This window comes from Dama dama, chromosome 18, assembly GCF_033118175.1.
Source record: "Dama dama isolate Ldn47 chromosome 18, ASM3311817v1, whole genome shotgun sequence".
Lineage (NCBI taxonomy): Eukaryota > Metazoa > Chordata > Mammalia > Artiodactyla > Cervidae > Dama > Dama dama.
The window spans coordinates 96,500,885-96,527,409 of record NC_083698.1 but is presented as its reverse complement, the minus strand read 5'-3'; the positions used below and the strand labels follow the sequence as shown (position 1 = coordinate 96,527,409).

General features: G+C 41.4%; 1 protein-coding gene across 1 annotated transcript in view; it reads left to right on the top strand.

Annotated features, from left to right (window-relative positions):
* Positions 1-26,525, top strand: part of DGKI (diacylglycerol kinase iota) — a 492,712-nt gene that overhangs the window by 159,759 nt on the left and 306,428 nt on the right. The window contains exon 2 of the mRNA XM_061165882.1: positions 14,116-14,224. Within this exon, the coding sequence (XP_061021865.1) occupies positions 14,116-14,224 (109 nt within the window). The remainder of the gene's footprint in view (positions 1-14,115; positions 14,225-26,525) is intronic.

Below are 26,525 nucleotides of genomic sequence, written 5' to 3'. Positions count from 1 at the left end.
GCAGAGTAAGAAGTATCTTTTGATACATTTTTGGATAAGTAGGAGTTTTTGATTTTGATGATTTCCTATTTGTCAGTTTCTTCTTGTGTTGTTAGAACTTTTTGCATCCTATCTAAAAAAAAAAATCATTGTCTACTCCAAGGTCATGTTTTCTTCTAGAAACTTAATAGTTTTACCATTTAGGTTTGTATCTGTGATTCCTCTTGAAGCATCGTTTGTATACAGTGTGTGATAAGGATCAAGGTTAAATTTTTTAACAGTATGAATAACCTTTTTTTTTTTTTTTTCAAGATTATATGTTAAAAGGATATCCTTTCCCCCATTGATTTAAGTGCCTCTTTTGAAGTCATACATGTGTAAGTCTGTTTTTGGAGTCTCTTATTCTTTTCCATTGACCTAATTATCAATTCTTCTTTGATATCGCATGCTCTTGATTTGTCATTACAGTAAGTCTTAAACTGAGTAGTGAAAGTCCTTCAACTCTCTATTGTTTTTCAAGGTTTTTGACTATTTTGTGTATTTTTTATATATACATTTTAATATCAGTTGGGTTTCAATAGGGATTATGTTGAATCCATTTATCATTTTGGGAAGATTTGACATCTTAATGGTATTGAGTCTTTCAATACACAAATATGATATCTTCATTCATAAACAACTTCTTTAATTTCTCTCAGTAAAGTTTTGTAGTTTTCAGTATAGGTCATATACACATTTTCTTAGATATATAACGTAATAGTTCATTTTTTGAATGTCATTTTTAACGGTATTTTAAGCTTTTTATTTTTCAATTTGTAGTTGCTTATATGTAGTAATATAGGAGATTTTTGTATATGGCTTCTGAACATTATGACTGCAAATTCACATATTAATTCTGGTAGATTTTTGTAGATTGCTAGGAATTTTACACAAGTCATCTGCAAATTAAAATTTTACCTTTTCCTCCCCAATTTTTTTTTCTTTACTTATTTTCTCTTTTACTCTACTGGCTAGGACTTCTGAAACAATGTTGAATAGAAGTGATGAGAGTAGACATACTTTGCTTCAATGTTAGGGAGAAAATCTTGTGTATAATATTACTTGTAGATTTTTCAGACAAATCTTTTATCAGATTGAAGACTTTTTTCCTCTTTCTAGCTTATTGAAAGTTTTAGTCTGACTTTTTTGTTGTTACTGGGGCTTCCCTGTGTGGCTGAGACAGTAAAGAATCTGCCTGCAATTTGGAAAACCCAGGTTCGATCCCCAGGTTGGGAAGATTTCCTGGAGAAGGAAATGGCTACCCAGTTCAGTATTCTTGCCTGGAGAATCCCATGGACAGAGAAGCCTAGTGGGCTATAGTCCATGGGGTCGCAAAGAGTCGGACACAGACTGAGCAACTAACACTTTCACTTTTTTTCTTTTTTGTTAGTCCTGACGGATACATATGAAGCATGAAGATCTGGGTAGTGAAGTATTAGTTGCTGGGGGTGTCGGCAGGAAAAATGGAAAGAACATGTACACATCAAGCCAAACTGGGTGGGATGGACGATAGCCATACAGTGATAATGTAGATTGGCTGGGCTGAGGTGAAGCCTGATTTCTGTTCCTGGCGCCACCACTGACTAGCCATTTGACCTCAAATGAAGTACTTTGCTCTCTACCTTGGACCCAGAGATGCAGTGAAGAGCCAAGTTGATTTCAGACCAAGTCTGGTTGCGTTGCAGATGTGACTAAAAGATTTGACAAGTAAGAAATGTGAGAAGAGACCGATGATCCTGGACTTCCTCTGTCTGCTAAAGAGGAGGCTGAGATGTACACTGATTTGTTACTGATTGTGGTTTACTGCACCATTCAAACATTCACCTGCTGTCTAGTCTCTGGTTACCTTACATCTCTTTTCTTCAATACCACTTGCTCTGGGTTCTTGAGCTTTATTATAAGTCTTGAGTTTAGGGCCTGGTTTATTCCCTAACCTTCCTTTTTAAATATTTATTTATTTGGCTGCATTGGGTCGTAGTTGCAGCACTTGGGATCTTTCGTTCTGGCACACGAGCGCTCTAGTTGTGTTGCGTGGGCTACAGAGTGCACAGGCTTTGGAAGTTGTGGCACATGGGCTTAGTTGCTTTACAGCATGTGGGGTCTTAATTCTCTGACCAAGGATTGAACTCGAGTTCTCTGCATTAGAAGGCAGATTCTTAACCATGGATCATGAGAGAAGTCCCCCTAATCTTACTTTAAAATAATTCCTTTATGAAAGTCTTTTTGTCTGAATTATCTGAGGTGAGCTTTCTTTATTACCAGGAACCTTCTCTCCCTGATACCAGTTGAGAAGACATATCTACGTTCTTAAGCCTCTCTGTAAACCTAGCATCATCCTACGACTGGTCTCAAAGTAGGCAGTAGGTCGCTGCCTCTAACCCCACCCTCCACCTGTCTATTTTGCAGTATTTTGGGTTGTAGCTTAGGGAAATTATTTTGACCACTTTGAATATCATTTGACTCTATTCCTTTGGATCATGAAGGTTTTTGCATTTTCATGAGTCTCTTTAGTTCAGTTCAGTTGCTCAGTCATGTCCAACTCTTTGCCATGGACTTCAGCATACCAGGCTTCCCTGTCCTTCACTATCTCCCAGAGTTTGCTCAAACTCATGTCCATTGAGTCCATGATGCCATCCAACTGTCTCATCCTCTATCACTCCCTTCTCCTGCCCTCAATCTTTCCCAGCATCAGGGTCTTTTCAAATGAGTCGGCTCTTCACATCAGATGGCCAAAGTATTGGAGCTTCAGCTTTAGCATCAGTCCTTCCAATGAATATTCGGGACTGATTTCCTTTAGGATGGACTGGTTGGATCTCCTTGCAGTCCAAGGGACTCTCACGAGTCTTCTCCAGCACCACAGTTCAAAAGCATCAATTCTTTAGAGCTCAGTTTTCTTAATGGTCCAACTGACGCATCCGTACATGAGTACTGGAAAAACCATAGCTTAGACAAGACGGGTCTCTTGCTGACCTCCTTCTTAGGGACATATCCTAAACTGTTTTCAGTTAACGAAGCTGTGTTGTGTTATTTTCTCAGTGACATCACCAGCTGAACAAGATTGTGGTGGAAGCAGCAAAGGTGCTGGGAGTGACGAGGAACTGAAGGCAGTCGGAAAGTGTCCTAGCCTGGAAACAGGGAGGGGGAGGCTCTAAAGATAAACAATTCCTGTTGCTAGTTTTACTGGGAACAACCCTATGGAAATCTAAATTCTTTCCCCTAAATTCTGTGGTTTCCCAAAGGGCTTACATTCGTAAGGTTATTTCTGTTCCCAGGCTCATGCTTTTTCTAAATTTGTTCAATTTCGGATTAGCTTTCTATCCCAGTAGGCAGTCTATTCTGTATTCATTGACCTAGATGTAAAATTCAGCCTCTTATTCAGTTTTCACATTCATAAAACCCAACTGCCTTTAAGCCAGGAGTAGACTTTCCCTTTCCTGAAGATATAAGAGCAGGTGGGAAATACATAGGAGGGGGCATTTCCATGACAGCAGTTCAACTTCCATTTGGACATCAGACTGTGTCCTTAAAATGCCCTTCTGCCCTCCACACACCAGAGCATCTCATGGGTCGCTTCATGCCACTGCCTGCCCAGCCCCTGTACCATCTTGTCCATCCCTCTCTCTCCTTCTATGCCTTTCCTTCTCTTCCCTCCTCCCTTTCAGAGGGAATACAGATGGGTGGAGCTATTGGAGCCAGACATCTGGGCTTTTGTCTTGGCCTCATTACTTCTGAGCTGGATGGCTTTTATAATTTCCTTAAACTTTCTCATGTTAGTTGTTCCATCAGTAAAATAGGGATAATAAAATGATCCATTTCCTAGTTTGTCATGAATATTAGAGAGTTGTGTGGTGGATGTTGTGGGTTGCTGCCCACACGCCTTCTTAGGATGAAGGTGCTTAGTTTTCCAGCTTCCAGAAGCACTGGCTGCTGAGAGTCTCCAGCTGAGCCCCTCCCCAGGCATTGCCCCAATGTAAGAGAGTCTCTGGACCATGTTATGCTTGGCCAGGGGCCTGCCTGTACCCAGAGACTGATTGATGTGGAGGTTCAAAGTCATGTCTCTGCCTGAAATTGGGACAGCTCTGAAGGGCATTCCAGCTCCATATTGGTATGTGAGATCATTGACGTTTCTGTCATAATTGCATCACAGTTCAGCTTCTTACTTTGCCAGTCCTGCTGCCCTCACTGCCCAACAACCTCTCTAGTAAATTTGCAAACATCTGTTTCCAGCCTCAGAGAAGATGGTTAAAATAATGTCCAAGGCATACTGGGTATCTAACAGATTGCTATTATTGTTGTTGTTTGGAGAATAAGATCATGTATCTTATGAGATTTTTCAAATTATTCCAGACATATATAAAGCTACAAAACAAATTCTAATTAATACTTTAAACCATGAGTAGCCTGCTGGGCTCCTCTCTCCATGGGATTTCCTAGGCAAGAATATTGAAGCCGGCTGTTGTTTCCTTCTCCAGGGGATCTTCCTGATCCAGGGATTGAACCCATGTCTCCTGCTCTGCAGCCAGATTCTTTACCACTGAGCCATCAGAGGAGTACCAACAACACAACAAATTCTAATTTGTAGTTTGAACCATGAGTAGGTAAAATAAAATTATCCTAAATTCTGACAATGGAAAAGGTTACTGTTTGATTTTTAAAAATGTTATTTTACTAGAGCATATTCTAATTGGCCTGCTCCAAAAGAAGTAGAACCTTGTTTCTTAGTAACTGACACTTACCTGATATTCTTGGATATTATATTTTTGTTGTCTCTGTGTATTTGATTAATTATCCACAAATGATAGAGGTGCTGGCAGTTGATATTCCCCTAAAAAGTTAGCGGTTGACCTGTGAAAAGCTGATGTGTCATGATTTTATAGACCAAAGAGAGGTTAATGTCACAGGGGCTAAGGTCTTATTAACCTGTAGAAAGTTATCTACTGTTATAGCAGATTTAGACGTCTTTTTAGGCACTTCCTTCCTGATTATTATAAATAATTAGTTTGTCATACCCAGTTTCTTATACAGACTTGGTTTTTGCTTTTGTCTCCTCCATTCTTCATTATTGAATCAAATAGAACTTTATTAGATGCTCACTATTTGTGTGAGACTGTTGTTCTTAACACTGATTTTTCATAGGAGTATGTTTCTGAAGTGTTATTAGTTTCTGAAGGGTAGAATTATGAATAAAAGGTACCCAACATTTCATGGGGACAGAAGTCAACATTTTGGAGTAGACTTCTCCAAAGCCTTTGACTGTGTGGATCACAATAAACAGTGGAAGATTCTGAAAGAGACGGGAATACCAGACCACCTGACCTGCCACCTGAGAAATCTGTATGTAGGTCAGGAAGCAAGAACTGGACATGGAATAACAGACTGGTTCCAAATCCAGAAAGGACTATGTCAAGGCTGTATATTGTCACCCTGCTTATTTAACTTATATGCAGAGTACATCATGAGAAATGCTGGACTGGATGAAGAACAAGCTGGAATCAAGATTGCTGGGAGAAATATCAATAACCTCAGATATGCAGATGACACCACCCTTATGGCAGAAAGTGAAGAGGAACTAAAAAGCCTCTTGATGAAAGTGAAAGAGGAGAGTGAAAAAGTTGGCTTAAAGCTCGACATTCAGAAAACTAAGATCACAGCATCCGGTCCCATCACTTCATGGCAAATAGATGGAGAAACAGTGGAAACAGTGGCAGATTTTATTTTCTTGGGCTCCAAAATCTGCATCTTGGGCTGCAGATGGTAACTGCAGCCATGAAATAAAAAGATGCTTCCTCCTTGGAAGAAAAGTTATGACCAACCTAGATAGCATATTAAAAAGCAGAGACATTACTTTGCCAACAAAGGTCTGTCTAGTCGAGGTTATGGTTTTTCCAGTAGTCATGTATGGATGTGAGAGTTGGACTATAAAGAAAGCTGAGTGCCGAAGAATTGATGCTTTTAAACTGTGGTGTTGAAGAAGACTCTTGAGAGTCCCTTGGACTGCAAGGAGATCCAACCAGTCCATCCTAAAGGAAATCAGTCCTGAATGTTCATTGGAAGAACTGATGCTGAAGCTGAAACTCTTAATACTTTGGCCACCTGATGTGAAGAGCTGACTCATTTGAAAAGACCCTGATGCTGGGAAAGATTGAAGGTGGGAGGAGAAAGGAACGAGAGGATGAGATGGTTGGATGGCATCACTGACTCAATGGACATGAGTTTGAGTAAACTCCAGGAGTTGGCGATGGACAGGGAGGCCTGGCGTGCTTCAGTCCATGGGGTCGCAAAGAGTCGGACACGACTGAGCGACTGAGCTGAACTGAAAAACCCTGTCATACTAAATCAAGATTGTGGCTCTAGCTTTGAAGTGCATTTGCTATTGAAGCATGTATATTTGCTAGAGCTGTCATTAACAAAGTACCAAACACTGTTTTAAACAATAGGAATTTATTGTTTCACAGTTCTGGAGGCTGAAAGTTTAAGATCAGCTGGTTGATTCCTTCTGAGGCTGTGAGGGAGAATGTGGTCCAGGCCTCGCTCCTCTAGGTGCTGTGGTTTTCTGGCAATTCTTGGCCTTCTTTGGCTCATACACACATCCCTGGATCTCTGCCTTTATTTTCACATGGTGTTCTCCTTATGTGTGTATTTATCCAAATCGTCTCTTCCATAAGGACCCCAGTCGTATTGGATTAGGGCCCACTCTAATTCCCTCCTTTAACTCGATTATCGCTGTAACGACCTTCTCTCCAATTAAAGTCCCATTCTGGTGTGTCCTGGGGATTAGGCCTTCATCAGATGAATTTGATGCGGGAACACAGTTCAACCCCAAATAGTATGATTACTTTTTATCCATCCCCAGGGATAACCTCAACTGATGTCTTAAGGAGAAGAATGTCATTAACTCCTGAGAGAATCCAAGTTAAGAAATGTTGCCTCATGTCCACATCATTGCCACATTGCACACCAACCGCATGCCAGCATGCTTTAGAAATGTGCTGGTGATAAACTAGGCTGGGGAAGTAGATCCTAACAGGGGTTCCCAAGTTCCCAGGGGCATTTAGCAGCCAGTCTGCTTTACAGATTAAACAAACAAACAGTTGCCTTTTTGGTATTGCAATCATTTACATGAATATCATACTTCCCATGTCATTTGGATTGCATTTTTTTTTTAATATGTTGGTAAATTTGTCTGAGGGGAGTGTGTGGTGCTTCTTAATTTTGCTCTAGGCAGTTAGGCAAGTCAGGGGAGAAAAGTGATTCATTCCTTTGGCAACCGTGGAATTATTTACGATGACTGGAAGAAGAATCTGTTTGAATAACCCCTTTGAACTACCTGACACATAATGGAAGCTTGTTAAATGTTTATCGAAGGAATAGCAGTGTCCAGGGAACTTGGGATATTTGAGAGCAATCGAATAAAAAAGCACATATTTATTCAGAGATTTACCATATACCTTGTCTTGGCTGGATGCTTGTGAGGATGGCTGATATGTATGCGAGCCCGGTAATAGCCGTGACTATTTATTGTGCTTGTCATGTGCACATCCTGCACACGTTTCCGAAAATGGCCAGAGCTACTCTCTGAGTTGGATAACATTGTTCTGATTTGAAATATAAGGAAAGGCTAAGAGCAGTCATACAACTTGGTGACGGGTGAGGTAGGGTGTGTTCTCAACCCGTGTGATCGAATGCCTCTCTAATCGGCCTCTTTCTGAAAGCTTGCATTCTTGTTGTGGAGATCAGACACTTATAACTGCAGCAGTTACAAAAGTAGCGTGGCAAGAGGCTGATTGTATCATATGTCTCTTTTGCTGTGTAAGTGTGTGCTGTCACCGTTTCACAAAAGTGTGGGTTTGGGTAATGGTTAAGTATGTTCATGGTTAAGTAAGATGCCTGGATTCAAATCTCACTTGAACCTCTTCCCATTTGTGTGATCTTGGGCATGTAGCTCAACCATTCTGTGCTATAATTTTTTTTAAATTGTAAATTAGGGGATAATAAAAGTACCTGCCTCATGAGGGATAAATAAGGAATGTAAAATGAAAGAGTGCATGGCAAAATACATTTCCTGCTAGAAGCCTCACAAAGGCAATGGTTTATGTGTGCTTATTTCATTCATGTATCTTAAACATCTAGAACAGTGGTTGGTATGAAGTAGACATTCAATAGTAAATACACTGGTGAATGAATAAATGTTTTTCAGTATATAAATGCTAGGGCTTAGTCACGTTAGCAGACATAATGAAGTGGTCAGATGCATGCATATTTATATAGAACAGTAGTTCTCAGCTCACAGTTCATGTTAGAAATACCTGGAAGGCCTTTAAATAGGCTGATTCTCCAAGTCCCACTGTAGGCAAAGGTTGAGAATCACTGTGAAAGTAACAGGTACCAGTGTAGAGTCATCCGTGTATAACATGTTGAAGATTCAACACCAGTGGTGATTTCCTGAAGGCCTTTCAACCCTTAGGTACCTAAACCCAACCTTTGTTTCAGTAATAATTATATTCCTGAAAATGTTAATAGATGTTAAGATGGTCAAAAAATACTCTTTTCATATTAAAATGAATTAAGGTTTAGGCTCAAATAATTACAGTTTTTTCCTCTACATAAATCTCTGGTAAGGTATTTGGAATTTGTGTGGGTTTGAGACAATTTTTTTTGTTGAGTAGATTCCCCTTAACATGACAGGCAGTTTGTCTGGATCAACCAAGAAGCACTGTGGGCTGCTGTGAACACAGGCAAAGTTAGTGCAATTAATGGAGGGAAAAACACCAACAGGTACCATAATTAAGATTTTGCTTGAGGTACTTGGGGAATTAAACCAAGGTACAGAATAACTTTTGAGGCAGCTGTTTCCTTTTCTAGAACAAGGACATGAGTCCACCAATCTCTGTGTGAAAGTTGCCTGTCTTAAGAGACTTCCTGGCTAAGGAGACCTCCTAACTCTTTGGCACTTCTCCTCCCAGCAGTTGGGCTCCTCGTTCTGTCCCCACAGGTAGCATCACTTGGACAGGGAGTTCGCAAGAGGGGGATGGATCGATTCTGGGAGCCACATCAACCTGGAGAAACAGGAGAACCAACCTGAACTGAGAGAAATTTGCAGAATGGATAATTAGAAAGGATTCTGGCCCAGTAACCACTTATATGTTTCCCATAAATCAAAAAAAAGATCCTTTCTCTTTATGAAGAGTACACGCTGCATGTTTATTTCAATAATTTGCATTAAAAAATACTGACTATCATATGCCCTTTACAAATGCTGTAGCCAAAGACTCCATTTTAATGTTGATCCCAAAGCTGTTTTGAGGACTCTTAGGCTTCTTAACACTGGATTCTCCCTCTCGTTGCCTTTATCTTTAAAGAGCTTCTTTGAGGGATTTTTGGCTCTCTCAGGAAAGAATATCACTGAAATGGACGGCCTGGGATATAATTCAAATCATTCTAATCAGATTTCTCATTGCTTGATCTAATCAGCAAGCTGTTTGGCTTAGCTTCTTGGTCAAGTTCATTCATTAACTCAGAAAGCATTTATTGAATATATGCTATGTCTACCCCAGGCTAGAATATAATAAGATTAGTAGATGAATTGAGCCCTGTCCTTTAGGAGTTTATAGTCTTATTGAATGAAGTGAAGGAAATAATAGAATGCTATTTAAAATGTATGATGATTTTTGTACTTTAAATATGTTCACAGTCTTTCATGGCAGGTAATTGACCTCAACTGTGTCTTTGTGTGCCTGAAACTGCATTTTAGAACATTTTGGTTTTGTATCTGTATTACCATTAATATCACACTCCTCCTTTTCAAAGACTCTTTTGCCAGCATTTTAGAACATTTTGGTTTTGTATCTGTATTACCATTAATATCACACTCCTCCTTTTCAAAGGCTCTTTTGCCATTATAGTCATCGCCTGACAAAGTATTATTGTAAAATTAATAGAAAGAATCATTGGCATTTCATGGTTTTACTTACTGTGGGTTTGGAAGGATTCTGAGCAGGAGGAAAGAATGAAAGTTGAAACTCCATTGAGTTTTTTTTTTTTTTTTTAATTGTAGTAAACTGCAACATAAACCCCCTCAACATACATCAAATTCTATCAGATTCTTAAATGTCATCTTTTGCAACCAAGATGAATCCAAATAGAAAAATAACATACTAATGTTATTTGAGGTCTGAGAAATAATGAAATTGCTTTCTTATTTTGGAACAAAGTGTGTATACATGTATGAAGTATTGGAAAAGAAGACTTTCTCCCATGGTTATTTAGAAGAATGGGAAGCTATAATCAGAAGTTACCTCCTACCCCCTTTATTACCTCTCTATATTTTTCCTGTTCTCTGTCTTATGTAATATCCTTTTCTGAGGCCCATTTACAGTTACAAACTGGCAGCCACTTTGAAGTTTCTTATTTATTTCCCCCCTAATTAATGTTTATATGTGTGGTAGATATACAATTTTCTTCTATTAATGTTACAAAAAAGCCAACCTTAAATTTGCATCCACAATGGGGAATAATCAACAAAAGGCCTTAATCATTTGTATTCACAGGCTGGGTGAGAGTGTGATTTGACTGAGATTTCATTGCTGGGCTTATCTGGGATTAGGGCTTCCCAGGCGGCACGGTAGTAAAGAATCTGCCTGCCAGTGCAGGAGACATGGGTTCGATCCCTGGGTCCAGAAAACCCCCTGGAGAAGGAAATGCCAACCCATGCCAGTTTTCTTGCCTGGGAGATCCCGTGGATAGAGGAGCCTGGTGGTCTACAGTCCATGGGGTTGCAAAGAGTCGGACGATTGAGCAGACATGCATCCAAACGTCCAGGGTTAAATGTTAGTATGTCTCTTACCTTATAACCACATTGCTCTTCTAGAGACATATGTATTCCTTGCATCCTAATTTCACTGTCTGAGCAATTTGATGGCAGTCCTCATTAGCAAGAATAGTCAGGTTTTGGGGGTCAGTCTCCAGCTTCTGATGAGTTAAGCTCATTTGTCCTGTGGTTTCCTCTGTGATAATAAAATTTTGTTTCCTCTCTTCTTTCTATTTTCTGATCACAACTCTCTGTGGCTATTCATGAAAAAATGAAGGATCTGTGTTTTTCTCATTCACCTGAAATTCAGGAATTCTTCAGCTGTCCTAGGACTTTGTGTTTAGGCACCATTTTTTTTTTTTTTTTTGCTAGAACATTTAAATTTAGATTGTGATAACTGTTAGGGAATCAAAAGTGGAACCTGTAGATGTTGACTCCACAGAGATCAGACTTTCTTGTGATAAAAACTGTGATTCAGAATCACTATACAGGGTAAATCAGAGAGAAGTCCTAATGAAAAATGCTAAGGAAGTTCTTGAACTCAGCTGGAGGAAAAAATGCCTGGGGGAGGAAGTGAAGGCTCACCATATAATAGTCTTCTAGTATTCTTTTCTTCTGGCTCAAGAAATGGAATATACTTTGGAGTCAGGGCCCAAAATTGATGTTATTCCTTATTTGCCTTGATGAAAGTGAGGGAAAAAATATTGTGTCATCCGACTGTCTTCGTTAAAGGCCTACATGTGTGTGATGACTGTTTGGGGGGCTTAGGTAAAGCAAGTACATTCCTTGCTGCCCAGTGGGAGCTTCTGAATGCAGGCAGGCTGCTGGCAAGCTTGATATGATCACCTTCAACTACTGAAGACCTGTCCAGTGCTTCTGGGACTTCCTGTGTAGGAATATAAGAGAAAAAGAGGAAAAAAGGAAGGAGAAGAAGGAAGGGAGGGGAAGGAGAAGAAGAAGAATCTTGCAGTGTTCTTTCCTTACGGCTCAACAAAATGAAGTGCATAATGGAGTGAGGGGAAGAAGGAGATGAAGAAGGATAGGTGAAGAAGGCTGGTCACTGGCTGAACTCTCAGACATACTTGATCCTTGATGATTGACTGGCTTTTCTGGATTCTACTCAGCCTTTCCTTGGGTTTGGGGGCTGCTGTTCATCTTGCTCACCTTTACAAATGACGTGACTGGGTGGAGCTTGCAGAGGTCAGTGAACAGTCCAGGGAGATCATCTGTCATCCAGAGTCCAGCAAGATTCTGCTGGGCTGTGATGGGACCCCATCTTGCTGTCGGTGTGCTGCCTTGCTCCTCTGGACGAGGATCTGGGCCTTCCTGGGGACGTGGTGCATCTGCAGGTCCAGTGTCAGAGATGGCAGGTTCCTACTGTCTTGTCCACGTCTCATGAGACAGGCTGCAGGGAGCTATGGGGGGTCAAGTGGGCAATGAAATGGTTGCTGATTTCCTCCTCCTGGACAGGCCTGGGGTATTTAGTGCCCCTCACCTGCCCAAAGATACTTGTTCTGTCCACCTAAATAAAGAAGTGAACTGAAACAAGCTTGAATGACCAGATATTGAGTTTATGTAGGAATAGCAGGGGAAGTGGGGCTTCCCTGGGTGGCTCAGTGGTAAAGAATCCGCCTGCGATACAACAGGAGATGCAGGAGGCACAGGCTCCATCCTCAAGTCAGAAGATCCCCTGAAGGGGGGGCACAGCAGCCCACTCCAGTATTCGTGCCTGGAGAATTCCATGGACAGAGGAACCTGGGGGGCTACAGTCCATGGGGTCGCAAAGAGTCGGACACGACTGAAGCAGTTGAGCACACACGCTTTCAACAGAGGACGTGTAGTGTGGGACACGCAAACTGTAGCAAGCTGGGCAAGTCTCCTGATAGTCTGGGATGCACTGTCCTTTGGTCAAAGAGAGCAGAGAGGTGAGAGTCCAGACAGACTCTAAGCGGCAGGTTCATTGGCTTGAGGGTGGGGAGAGATTCTTGGCAGATGATCTGTGTTGGAGGGGTAAGCTTCTGTCTCCTGGAAATCAGGCATTTACTGGAAATCAGTCTCTTAGCGCTTCTGTTTTGTTTGCCTGAGGGCACATGTGGGAGATTCTCCATTTCATAGCGTCTAGTTCCATTTTAGATGAAAATCCTTCCACACTCCCGTAGAGCAGTGTGAAGCCTTTAGAGACAGAAAGAAGCACCTGGGAAGCATGTGGAAGCTCGGATTCCTGCCCTCCCCACCCCGGCCCCGAGCCCACCCCAGACTCAGGACTCAGAGCTGCAGCATCACATGGCACCCCTTATTCTAATTCAGGTTGTTCTCAGAGCACGCATGGACACTCCCAGGGAGGACTGCTCCTCTCCCTTCCAGGGAGTCACTTAGTTAAGCCACAGATCAGCACTCCTGTTTAAGCTCGAGACCATTGTCTGACACCTCTGATGGAGCTGTTCAGAAATTGGCCTTCTATTATTCATAATGGAACCACAAGCTCTCCATGGGTGATCCCTGCTTTCTTCCTTTATCTTGCTGTCCTCATTCTCTCCACTCTACCCTTATCTCCTCCCTCCCCTTTGCTCAGCAACAGGCACGTTTGCTTGCTAAAGCAACTCCTCTTACGTCTTATCTTTGCCTAGGTCAGTCTTGACTTTCTCAACCTCTCTTGATTCCATCCCTCCTTTCTGACCCGAATTCTGTGATGTTCCGCTCAACAAACCTAAAATCCAACCAACGTGTTTTGGAATTTTCTTACCCCAGATTTTGATAAATTATTAGTCTTGCACTGTGTGATTTCCAGGATAGGAATCAGTCTTTTCCCGCTTAGAACCTCAAGTCAACTGTAGGCATCCTCTGCAAGGGCAAGGGAGGATGTTCTTGAGATGTGTAACAGTGAACTTGGGGGTGGTAACCAGCTTGGAGAGCTCTTTGCTGGGAAATGGAGGGATTTTAATTAAAGACCTCATGAGCCTGCTTTACTTGCTTTTAGTCTCTGGCAGCTTTAAAATTGTCCAAGGACTGTGACCACCTCAGCCTTAGGTCTTTTTCTGCAAACACAGAGACCTGCATTCTGCTATCTCCCCTGAATGTCCCTAAGGTGGCCCCCTCAATCTTCCTGTCTTTTGAGACCTGCCACCCTCGGTTCTTACCATGCACTTTAGAGATTCCAGTACATTTGCAAAGGTTTTCACACATGCCAGACTAACTCAGGCATCGTTTCTACCCCACGGGAAATTTTCAGCTCTGTATTACCTTCTGATGTTGGTTTTTGTTTTTTGTTTTTTGTTTTCTTCTTGCTGCAGGAAAGCAATCTCTCGGGCAGGCCTGCAGCACTTGGCTCCTGCGCATCCCCTCAGCCTTCCTGTTGCAAACGGTCCAGCGAAGGAGCCCAGAGCGACTCTGGACTGGAGCGTAGGTGTCGGCGTTTTCATGTAAACGTCATTCCACTGCCTGTGTGTCTTTCTCCTCCTCAAGATTCCTGTAGCTCCGACAAGACTTGATCATTTTCCGTATTGTTCACTGACCCATCTTCGAGTGTCTAAGCCCCAGCTCCATTTTCAGATTTCCAGGAACATAGCTCCGTTTATAAAGTTAGACACATTGAAGACTAGGCTAAAAACTTCAGGAATCCTTTTAAGTGCTATTGCCTGCGATTGCAGCTGTGAAATAAAAAATACTTCTGCGCACATGCTTCATTGGTCCCTGCCTGCCAAGTTGGCGATGAATAGAGTTTACCCTTTAGAGACTAAATCATGAAGTCCAAGCTTGATTTCTTAGCTCAGGCTGCCTTTTTCTTTTTTGGTGCTTTTCTTTCCTTTTCATTTTTTCTGAGAGAGGATGACCTCACTTTACGTTCCAGGCACTCCGTGTCCTGCTGTTTGCTATGTTTCCTCTCCCAACCCAAAGGTAATGGGTCTGTGTCAGTGGGGTAGGTATATTAGCTGATTTTTTAAAAATTTATTTTATTGAAGTGTAGTTTGTTTACAATGTTGTGTTCATTTCTACTTTGTTATTATTATTAAGTCACTAAGTCTTGTCTGACTCTTTGCAACCCCATGGACTGTAGCCTGCCAGGCTCCTCTGTTAATGGGATTTCCCAGGCAAGAATACTGGAATGGGTTGCCATTTCCCTTTCCAGGGGACTGAACCTGTGTCTCCTGCCTCGGCAGGTGGAATCTTTACCACTGAGCCACCGGGGAAGCCCAGTTACTGCTGTGTGGCAAAGTGACTCAGTTATACATATGTATATATTCTCTTTCATAGTCTTTTCTGTTACCGTTTTTCACAGGATATTGAATATAGTTCCCTGAGCTATACAGTAGGACCTTGTTGTTTATCTATTCTTTTATATAATAGTTTGCATCTGCTGTATATTACCTGATTTTAAGGTTTTATCTAAAAGACATCTACAAAAACTGTTAAATTGAAGATTACAGTGTGAATTTCTTAAGTCAATTAGAATACATTTGTTGAGAGTCTTCGGTGAGTCAGGTTCTTGGTTAAAACACAGCTATGGACTGAAAGCCCTCTCCCTTCCTGAAGGAATGTAAGAAGCAATATGAAGCTAGAGGAGGACTGCTCTGAGACTATTCCAGTCTGGTCTCGATGAATCTTGTCTAGCATTTCTGGTTGAGTTGAACAGAGGGAATAATCCACCTTCTCTTCCTCCCATAAGAAAGACCAGGGCAGAGTGCCAGAGAGGAGAGGAGTTTGTAAACTTAAGTTACGTTTTTAGCACACATGCCATAACTTAGTATCATTTAATACTGTAATATTTCTCCCTCTTCCCCAAGAACACACTTACTAACATCCTTATTTTATATCCTGGACACACACCAATGTATGCAATACATGAAGTACCTGACAAAAGACTGAATCTGATTGAAATGAAATGTTCTTCCTTGATGGGGTCCACTGTTTGTATTAGCTGATTTTAATGTTTTATCTAAAAGGCATCTACAAAAGCTATTCACTTGAAGATCGCAGTCTGAATTTAAGTCAGTTAGAGTGTTCAGGTCACTCCTCTGTATGTTGAGTTGGTATTTGGGAAGACTCTTGCCCTCCTCTAAGTTTCTCTTTATTCCAGGACAGTCATTTAATAAACCCTTAAACAGTTAGAGTGTAGAATATATTGACACCAATATATTGGTGCTGACATAATTTAAAAGAATTAAATGCATAAACAAACAGATAAGTTCAATTTTAAAAGGGATATACACGGACCAACGATGAGAGTGTGTTAAGAATCAGGGACCCCAAAATGTTACTTTATTATTCACGATGTTCCCAATCCTCTGATCCAAAGTCATAGGATTCTATTTGAGATGCAAGATTCTAACGAAAGAGAGTTTACGTCATTTAGATAGAAACATCCATTAAATCAGCCTTCCCAGGTGGCTCAGTGGTAAAGAAACTACTTTCAGTGCAGGAGACATGGGTTCGATCCTTGGATCAGGAAGATCCCCTGAAATCAGTAATGGCACCCCACTCCAGTATTTTTGCCTGGAGAATCCCATGGACAGAGGAGCCTGGTGGGCTACAGTCCATGGGGTTGCAAGAGTCAGACATGACTGAGTATACACACACATATCCATTAAATCATTTCTCTGTAACATTAGTCAAGTCACTTGATTTCTTTCAGCCTTAGGATCCTCATCTATAGATGGGAACAATGGTGACCTCTCCTTCAGGGGGACTTCAGGGCTGTTGTTAAGATCAAATGGGGCTGTGAGTGTAAAAGTTCCTGTAAACTGTGCAGCCGGTAGGTTTATTTATTTAGAAATTAAGTCATTGATGAATTCATTGATCCATCACTGTTTGATGAGTAACTGCTTTGTTCTGGAACCTGTGTTGGTTCCTTGGGATTCTGGGTGAGGAAGATATGGTTTCTGCTTTCAAGAAGCTTGGAATGCAGAAAAGACATTGACACTAAAATATGGGCAGTGACCCCAAGCATAGTGGGGTTCAAAGAGTGTCCTAGGGGTGTGAGGAAGGACACCCCATCCCTGTTTGATGCTGGAAAGAGTTACCAGAAAATGCTTTTAGAAAAAATTTCCTTCCTGAACCAAAGCTTGACTAGGAGGTGTTATTTTTCTGATTACTGTAAAGAGGTCTATGCTCTAATATTTCATCAGAATGGTATTTTTGGCTGGTGGTGGGAGGCTCCAGTACATGGTTCAAAAGAGTGAGTAGGAAGTAAGGCTGTGTTGTGAGTAGCTGATCCTTCATCTTTCAGCCCCTTCAACTGTGGTCACTTCATCTTGGTGGCCTAATGAATTGTCACGGTGACAGGAAACACTCTGGGGATGTTTAACAGTGGAGGGAAAACTGAAAGCCTTGTCTGAAGACACTCTTATCTCAGGGCTTATTTAGAGATCTTATGTGGAAGGAGTTATAAGATGTGATTCTGAAAAACCCCATAATTGTGGGCTAATATTGCTGAAGCCAGACAGCAACCAGCCCTACACATTTCTTATTACAGTTATCTAAAAGATTTTTCTCAGAAGAGAGGAAGAAGCAGATTGTTAAAAACATTTAAATGACTTTTTTTTTTTTTTTTTTTTTTTTGCTGAGATTTGCCCTTGCTTCCAAATTTTTGGCTTTTACTAACCAAATTGCTTTACACCAACTTCATTTATGCCACTTTGGTTTGCCTGCTTGTGCAGAAAGCTAAACCAGGATTTTATTTGTTCTGGTTAAAGTATAAAAGTAGTCCTGCTAGTCTTGACCTGCCACCATTGCCTGTATTCCACCTCCTTGTCTGCTTCTCTGCAAAACAGTAGTATGACCTCTCTCCTTCTATCAGCCCCCTCTTCTGGACTAAATGCATTAAAATGATCACCCCTGACTTATGTTTGTTACTGATTCTTGAGCGCTGCTTTGGGTTGGAGCCTCTTATTAGTAAGAGTCTCCCAAATGAGAAGAGGGGCAAAAATGTAAAAATAAAGGTAAAAAAGGAGGATTTTCAATTTCTTATCTTGGATGAGATAAGGGTCCCCAGTAGAGCTGAGGGTGCTTCTGGCATAACAGGGGTGGAGCAGGGCTGTGGAAATTCACCTTGTTCTGCATTCAACCCCCTTGATTCATACACTGAGATTCTCTTTGCCTCAGAGGGTCAGAGGTGGAAAGTCATCTCAAAAACCTGTAGTACCATGACCCCTGACTTATGTCATCTCCCCTCTCCTCCTTTCACCAGTGATAAATCAGATGCAAAAGCTGTCCATGGTACCTCTGGAGTTGAAGACAAATCAGGGTGAACCTGGAATTTCAATCTTAGTCCCAAGTTTCTACGTATTGTAGAAGCTCAGAGGGCCCCGTTCTGACTGTATGTGTGCGTGCTCGGTTGCTTCAGTCAGGTACGATCCTTTGCGACCCTGTGGACTGCAGCCCGCCAGGCTCCTCTGTCCATAGGATTCTCCAGGCAAGAATACTGGAGTGGGTTGCCATGCCCTCCTCCAGGGGATCTTCCTGACCCAGGGACTGAACCTGAGATTCCTGCATTGCACCTGGGAAGTCCCGTTCCTCCTCTAGTATGTACCAAAGACTTCAGAAGTGGCACGGTTGTTTCCTAAACATCCTTTTGCAAAGGGCTTTGAGGAGTGGCCTGCTTGTGGGGTGCCTGAGACCCAGGTGAGATTAGACTATAGGCACCTCTGCATTCAGCCAGAAAAATCCTGTTGGGGGAGTCAGTTTTATAAGGGTTCCATTTTCATATTCCCATTTCCCTACTTAGTGATGCATACTATCTCATATTTTTAGTCTGTTCCTCGAAGTTCGGAAACTTCTCTTTTGCTGTGATTCACCCAAATATTTTATTTTGACTTATGGGATTCTCTGCCCCACACTGTGTCATTTCCTCGATGATTCTTTGCTGACCTTCGCTCCTGCCACCTGCACACAGGCCCTCCTTTCCATTCATGTCAGGGATGGAAGCCCTCAGTGCAGGGCTAGAGTCTTCTACTGACTACAGTGGACGGTCGGCTTCACCTGAGGTGAAAGTGGCTCTTTTCTACAAAGACTTGACTCCTGCTCTCTGCCAGGCTATGCTCATTTGTTTGGTTGAACTAGTTCTGTTTATTTTATTTACTTTCTATTTTTGATTCCACATAAAATCTCTACCCATAGGGCATTGTCGTAGAGCCAAATTCATGTTTTGGGTTGACTTTTTCTAGGCCATAGTTCGATTTCAGGCACTTTGAAGGGAGGAACAGTGTTTTCTGCTAACAAGAAGAAATGTATATCTTCTTCACAGTGGACTGCACAGCATCATTGGCCTAGTAACTGTCTGGTGGATGTCAGGGATGAATTGATTACAACTTTTCTGTTCAATCAGCAAGAAAGGGACACATCTCTGGGAGCTGATGGGCACTCAGATGATCTCCAGTTCCAGAAGGGCATTGGAAGACACAAGTCAAAAGCCTGTTTGAAACATCAATCAGTTTACGCTATTGAGTTCCAAGTAACTCTTTTAAAAATTCCTTCCCAATCCAGTGCGTTGTGTTAAGACTTAAAGAATGCACAGTTTTTGATCTTCCCATTAGCCCCAATGACATCCTCTCTCCCCTTTCATGGTGAGAACCTACAGGGCTGCTCCCTTTGACACCGTGCCATGAACATCAGCCAAGCCTGTTTTGGGGAAAACAGGCTAAATTGCTAGAAAGGAAGGGAGTAATGCTCAAAAGGGAAAAATAGTCCCATCTCCTGGGCTGGAATCCAAGCTTCCAGTTTAGGGGGAGTTAATCCACTTTGAAGTAAGTCTATTGCATAGATAATGCATATCTTCTCTTAAATGTCACATGCCTCTTGTGGGATGGAGACTTATTTTGGACATGGAGATTTCTTCCTTGTTTTTATTCTTAAAGCTAAAAACATAGGATGTGGGTCTTTACTCTGTCTCCTCTGTTCTGTAATTTGCTTTTGCCCATTACACTGCCTAAAACAATTCTCCAAGCAATGGTGAAGAATCCACCAAAATCTTTCTTTAAAAAAACTATATTGGTTTTCAATCTGGCATCCTTGATTTCTATTCGTTTTTTCTTTGCTCATTGGAAAATTTCCTCCTATGCTGAGGGCTGTGGAAAACAGAGCCTCAATGCAAACAAACCCAGACTTTATATCCCGACCACCTTTTCTGTCCTCTGGATGATGGTTGAAAAGGAGTTCTTTTAGGCAGGTAGAACATGGAACAGTGGGTACACTCACCTCACAGTTTGGTTCAGAGATAAGATTAGGGAAACAGAGTCTTCATGTGGGATTGGTTAAACTGGGTTATAAAACTAGGTTGTTTTATCTTTGGAAACCTTGAATGGAAAGGTAGGAGGAGGCAGGTGTGTGTGTGTGTGTGTGTGTGTGTGTGTGTGTACCAATATGCACATGCTCATGCTCTCATTTTAGCCTTGTTTACTAAAATTATGAGAATTTTAAATGATATTACATTGGCTGCTGGGAGAAATCATAGAATCATACAGCTTCACAGCTTGCTAAGAAGTAATTGGGTCTAATCTTTTGCCTCTTAGTAAGTGATTATAATGGAGAAAGCAATGGCAACCCACTCCAGTACTCTTGCCTGGAAAATCCCATGGATGGAGGAGCCTGGTGGGCTGCAGTCCATGGGGTCACTAAGAGTCAGACATGACTGAGCGACTTCACTTTCACTTTTCATTTTCATGCTTTGGAGAAGGAAATGGCAACCCACTCCAGTGTTCTTGCCTGGAGAATCCCAGGGATGGGGGAGCCTGGTGGGCTGCCGTCTATGGGGTCGCACAGAGTCGGACACGACTGAAGCGACGTAGCAGCAGCAGCAGCAGCAAGTGATTATAAACTAATAAAGGTGAACAGAAGAAATACATGTGAGCCATAAAGTAAGCCTCATTTTATAGTGGCCATATTAAAAAGCAAAAAGACATAGGTAAAATTAATTCTGTTTTTTTTTTAAAAATGTTAAGGACAGAGCTAGCTTTAAAAAAAATCATTAAATTTGGCTGCACCAGTTTTAATTGTGGCATGCAGGGTCTTTGCTGTGGCATGCAAACTTTAGTTGTGGTGTGTGGGATCTAGTTCCTTACCCAGGGATCAAACCTGGACCCCCTGCATTGAGGGTACAGAGTCTTAGCCACTGGACCACCAGACAGAAAGACAGAACATTGTGCTCACTCATAGCTGACTCTTTGTGACCCTATGAACCATAGCCTGCCAGGCTCCTCTGTCCATGGGATCTTTTCAGGAAAAAATACTGGAATGGGTTGTGATTTTCTTCTCCAGGGGATCTTCCTGACCTGGGGATCAAACCTGGGTCTCCTGTATTGCAGGCAGTATCCTACATTGCAGATGAATTCTTTACCAACTGAGCCACCAGGGAAGCCCCTGAAAGTAATTTTAATATTATATTTTATTTGCCCAAATATATAAAAAATATTACTATTTCAACACGTAATTGATATAAAAATGATCAATGAGAAAATTCACTTTTTACAGAAAGTCAGTCTTCAGAGTCTGCTATTTATTTTATTTTACACTGACAGCACCTCTCAATTAGCGGTTATCACATTTCCAGTGTTGAATCACCATTTGCTTATTGGACAGCACAGATCTAAACCATCCAAGACAGATTTTGCCTATTATTACCTTGAAGATTTTTAGGGGGAGGCAGTCCAGATTTTTTCCATTTCTGAATTTGTAAGGATATTTATGTTTGATACATATTTATAATTTTCTAATTGTTTTAGAACTTTTTTTTACCAGTAAATGTCTTCATTTTGTGTGGATTGTTTGCTTCTGATGTCAGTGTACCCTATTTGTGTCCTTCATTCACAACTTGCATCTTTTTACCTGTAGCTAATTATTACTAAGACTTCAGGCAGAACTTGAGGGCAAGGAATTATATCTATATTTACATGGGTGGGTCTCTACTCTTAGGTAACTGGATCTATCCATAGATAGGTTGATCTATATAAATCTATGTATATCTATAGAGATATATGAATGGATACATTGTTTTAACACTCACTACTACAGAAGAAATGCTATCTTCATTTAGAAATAGAGCTATTGTTTCTGTCTGGCACAGATGGGTACTCTGAGTTGCATAGTATCTGAGATGTAATTTCAAGATGCATGTGTAGAGAAGAGAAAGAGGTACCTGGGTGTGGAGAATGGGATAAATAAAAATCATGACACAGAAAAGGAAAATATGACTGTGTTGAGATACATAGTCTCATACATTCTATGAAACTGTGTATGAAGGTGAATAAGGAAGACAGACTGGTACCATTAATGGAAGGTCTAGTATGTGGGATTAAGTTTGGAGTTTGTTTTATAAATAATAAAGAATTTTTTTTTAGCATCCTGAGCAAGAGAGAGTCATAATCACAGCTGTGTTTTTAGGAAGTTAATTTTATAACAGTGTAAAATATCAGAGAGGAGATGTGGATGGACCTAGAAACTGTCATACGAGTGAAGTAAGTCAGAAAGAGAAAAGCAAATACTGTATATTAATGCATATGTGTGGAATCTAGAAAAACGGTACTGATGAACCTATTTGCAGGGCAGGAATGGAGACACAGACGTACAAATGTATGAATGCCAAGGGTGGGGGGAAGGAGGGTGTGGGATGAATTGGGAGGTTGGAATTGACATATATACACTACTGTGTATAAAATAGATAACTAAAGAATCCACCTGCCAATGCAGAAGTCACGGGTTCCATCCCTGGGTTGGAAGATTCCCTGGAGAAGGAAATGACAGCCCACTCCAGTATTATTGCCTGAGAAATCCCATGGGCAGAGGAGCCTGCTGGGCTACAGTCCATGGGGTTGCAAACAGTCAGACAGGACTTAGCAACTAAACATCAGCAACAGTGGGAACCTACCCTAGCACAGACAACTCTGCTTGATGCTCTGTGGTGACCTGCGTGGGAAGGACATAAAACAGAGAGCGAACCAGGACTGTTCCAGGTTGGGTGGGGGGTGGGCTCCGTCCCACAGAGTTATTCAGTGACCCAGACTGTTACTCTTACATCTTCATCAGAAGACTTTTAAATCACCCCAAAGACCATCTTCCCAGGTACCCAGTATGGGAACAGAGTATTCAGGAATGCACATGAGAGGCTTAATGGACCAAGTCTGAAAACAGTATACATCACTCTTGTTCGTGGTTGGAACCGGGTCATGTGGCCACACTTGTTACAGGTGAGACTGGGTAGCAAACTCTAACTGTGTGTTCAGGAAGAAGAGGAAAATGAATTTGGTGAATGGCTAGCAGTCTTGACTACAAAGGCCCAGGAGAGAAACTTGGAGGATACCAATATCTATGGATTAGGAGGAAAGGAAAACTGGTACAATGATAATAGTAAGAATTACATTGAACTTGTATTAACTTCTCATTGTGGGCAAGGCATTGAATGTTATTCATTTTCACATTTAAACATCATTGTGATTTTGTGAGAGAAGTAAAATCATTATTGCAACTTCAGTGGTGAGTGAACTGAGGTATAGCAAAGTTAGAGAAACCTTAGGTCATAGATCTAGTCGGTAGCAAGTCTACCTGACTCCAAAGCTTACGTTTACTAATATTGTAGTGGATTAAGATTCACCAGAAGTGTAAGAAGAAAACAATATTTTATTTGTCTACTCTATTTATGGGTGAATGCCACCCAGCTGGATTCCTTTATACAGAATTCAGGAGTTCCCAAGGTCACCCTCACTTGCAGCTTCTGGAATTCACAAGACCACACTTATGTTCAGTCATTCATTAGAAGGACGCAGAATTTACCTAAGGCTGTTTTACTCACCTTTATGCCCTTTTACAGTGAAAGGAAAGTGAAAGTGTTAGTCACTTAGTCATGTCGGACTCTTTACAACCCCATGGACTGTATGTAGTTTGCCAGGCTCCTCTGTTCGTGGAATTCTCCAGGCAGGAATGCTAGAGTGAGTAGCCATTCTCTTCTCCAAGGGATCATCACAACCCAGGGACTGAACCTGGATTTCCCACGTTGCAGGCAGATTCTTTACCATCTGAGTCGCCAGGGAATCCCAATACAGTGAAAGGACACAGGTTCAAATCAGCCTAGAGAAGAGGTGCAAGGTGCAGAGTCCAGGAGATTCTTATACAAGGAGCTTCCAACTGTTCTCTCCCAGTAAATTTGTGACAGAGCTAACTTCTCCCAGCAGCCGTGGTGGGAATGTACCTATGGTGTATTGCCACCAAGGAAGCACATCTGAACCTTAGTGACCAGAGTTTAACTGGGGCTTAGTCATGTGGACATGGTTGACTACCTGTGTGGTTGACCTTAGCCACTTGACCCTCTGGAGGTTGAGTTGATATATGCCCCACCATAAGTCAGTGCTATTTTAGTGTATCCAGTATGACCCAGGGTCCCCAGGTAAACAAAGATACCATTATCAGGCAAGACATCCCAGGCACTTAAATTACCATCCTCTAGTTGAGGGCAAAGGCCAAACCTCTCTTTGGGTAAGTTTCCTTCTTTCTGATGCATTGGACAAGACAGATGTACAAGAAAAGGATGAGACAGGGAAAATAGAGTCTAAGAAAGGTATGTTTCATGTTTTCCTTGCATGACTGGCTTTTTCTTGCATGCTTCTGTTTCTTTCATGATTTTGAGAGATTGTCAAGTCTCTCAGGCATTCATGTTTACTTCTCATGGTGTATGACTCTGAGCTAAAGGACAGGTAAAAAAGTAATTATCCTTTCTACTCCTGGGAACCTTATATAACAAGAATGTGATTCATTCATTGACTCTTAGCCTCATCTTTTCAGTTCTCTAAATTTATTTATCATCTACTGTTTGCAAGGTGCTAAGTGCTGGACATTTAATGTTCATATGAAGGTTAGAGTCCAGCATAAGAAGGAAACCTGAATCAAATTGTCATGCCGATGAATGAATGATTGCCATCTGGGATAAACGATGGGAGGTAAACATGGTTTTATGAGAGTTAGCTAACAAAATGACTCCAATTTGAGGGTCAGTGTTGGCTTCTTTGAGAAAGTAACACTCAATTTGGTGACCAAAGGGTAAATAGAAATTAATGACATAAGTCAGAATGGAGAGGAATAAATAATTTGGATACAGTAAGCAATATACAGTGAAACAATTTTAGTTAAGAAAGCATCAAATTCAGTGGACCTGGGATGAGAGGTTCCTTGGTCTGCTGGGGAAATACGAGGAGGCCAGTGTGACGGCACATCAGAGGCTGAGAGGGAGAGAGGTAGTGATGAGGTAACTGGGCAGGGAAAGGAAGAGACGAGTGGGGCAGGGACACCAGTCAGGGGGCTATCAGGAATATTCCAAAGCCAGAGGGGATGGAGGATCCGGTGGTAGCAGTAGAGGTTGTGAGAATTAATTGGGTTTCATTTTGAAACTAAAGTCATTTTTTTTTTTTTTACTTTTTTTTTTTTTTTATTATTATTATTTTTTTTTTCCAGTGGGTTTTGTCATACATTGATATGAATCAGCCATGGATTTACATGTATTCCCAATCCCGATCCCCCCTCCCACCTCCCTCTCCACCCGATTCCTCTGGGTCTTCCCAGTGCACCAGGCCGGAGCACTTGTCTCGTGCATCCCTCCTGGGCTGGTGATCTGTTTCAGATAGATAGTATACATGCTGTTCTTTTGAAATATCCCACCCTCACATTCTCCCACAAAGTTCAAAAGTCTGTTCTGTATTTCTGTGTCTCTTTTTCTGTTCTGCATATAGGGTTATCGTTATCACCTTTCTAAATTCCATATACATGTGTCAGTATGCTGTAATGTTCTTTATCTTTCTGGCTTACTTCACTCTGTATAATGGGCTCCAGCTTCATCCATCTCATTAGGACTGGTTCAAATGAATTCTTTTTGATGGCTGAGTTATATTCCATGGTGTATATGTACCACAGCTTCCTTATCCATTCATCTGCTGATGGGCATCTAGGTTGCTTCCATGTCCTGGCTATTATAAACAGTGCTGCGATGAACATTGGGGTGCACGTGTCTCTTTCAGATCTGGTTTCCTCAGTGTGTATGCCCAGAAGTGGGATTGCTGGGTCATATGGCAGTTCTATGTCCAGTTTTTTAAGAAATCTCCACACTGTTTTCCATAGCGGCTGTACTAGTTTGCATTCCCAACAGTGTAAGAGGGTTCCCTTTTCTCCACACCCTCTCCAGCATTTCTTGCTTGTAGACTTTTGGATAGCAGCCATCCTGGCTGGCGTGTAATGGTACCTCATTGTGGTTTTGATTTGCATTTCTCTAATAATGAGTGATGTTGAGCATCTTTTCATGTGTTTGTTAGCCATCTGTATGTCTTCTTTGGAGAAATGTCTGTTTAGTTCTTTGGCCCATTTTTTGATTGGGTCATTTATTTTTCTGGAATTGAGCTGCAGGAGTTGCTTGTATATTTTTGAGATTAATCCTTTGTCTGTTTCTTCATTTGCTATTATTTTCTCCCAATCTGAGGGCTGTCTTTTCACCTTACTTATAGTTTCCTTTGTAGTGCAAAAGCTTTTAAGTTTCATTAGGTCCCATTTGTTTAGTTTTGCTTTTATTTCCAATATTCTGGGAGGTGGGTCATAGAGGATCTTGCTTTGATTTATGTCGGAGAGTGTTTTGCCTATGTTCTCCTCTAGGAGTTTTATAGTTTCTGGTCTTACATTTAGATCTTTAATCCATTTTGAGTTTATTTTTGTGTATGGTGTTAGAAAGTGTTCTCTCGAA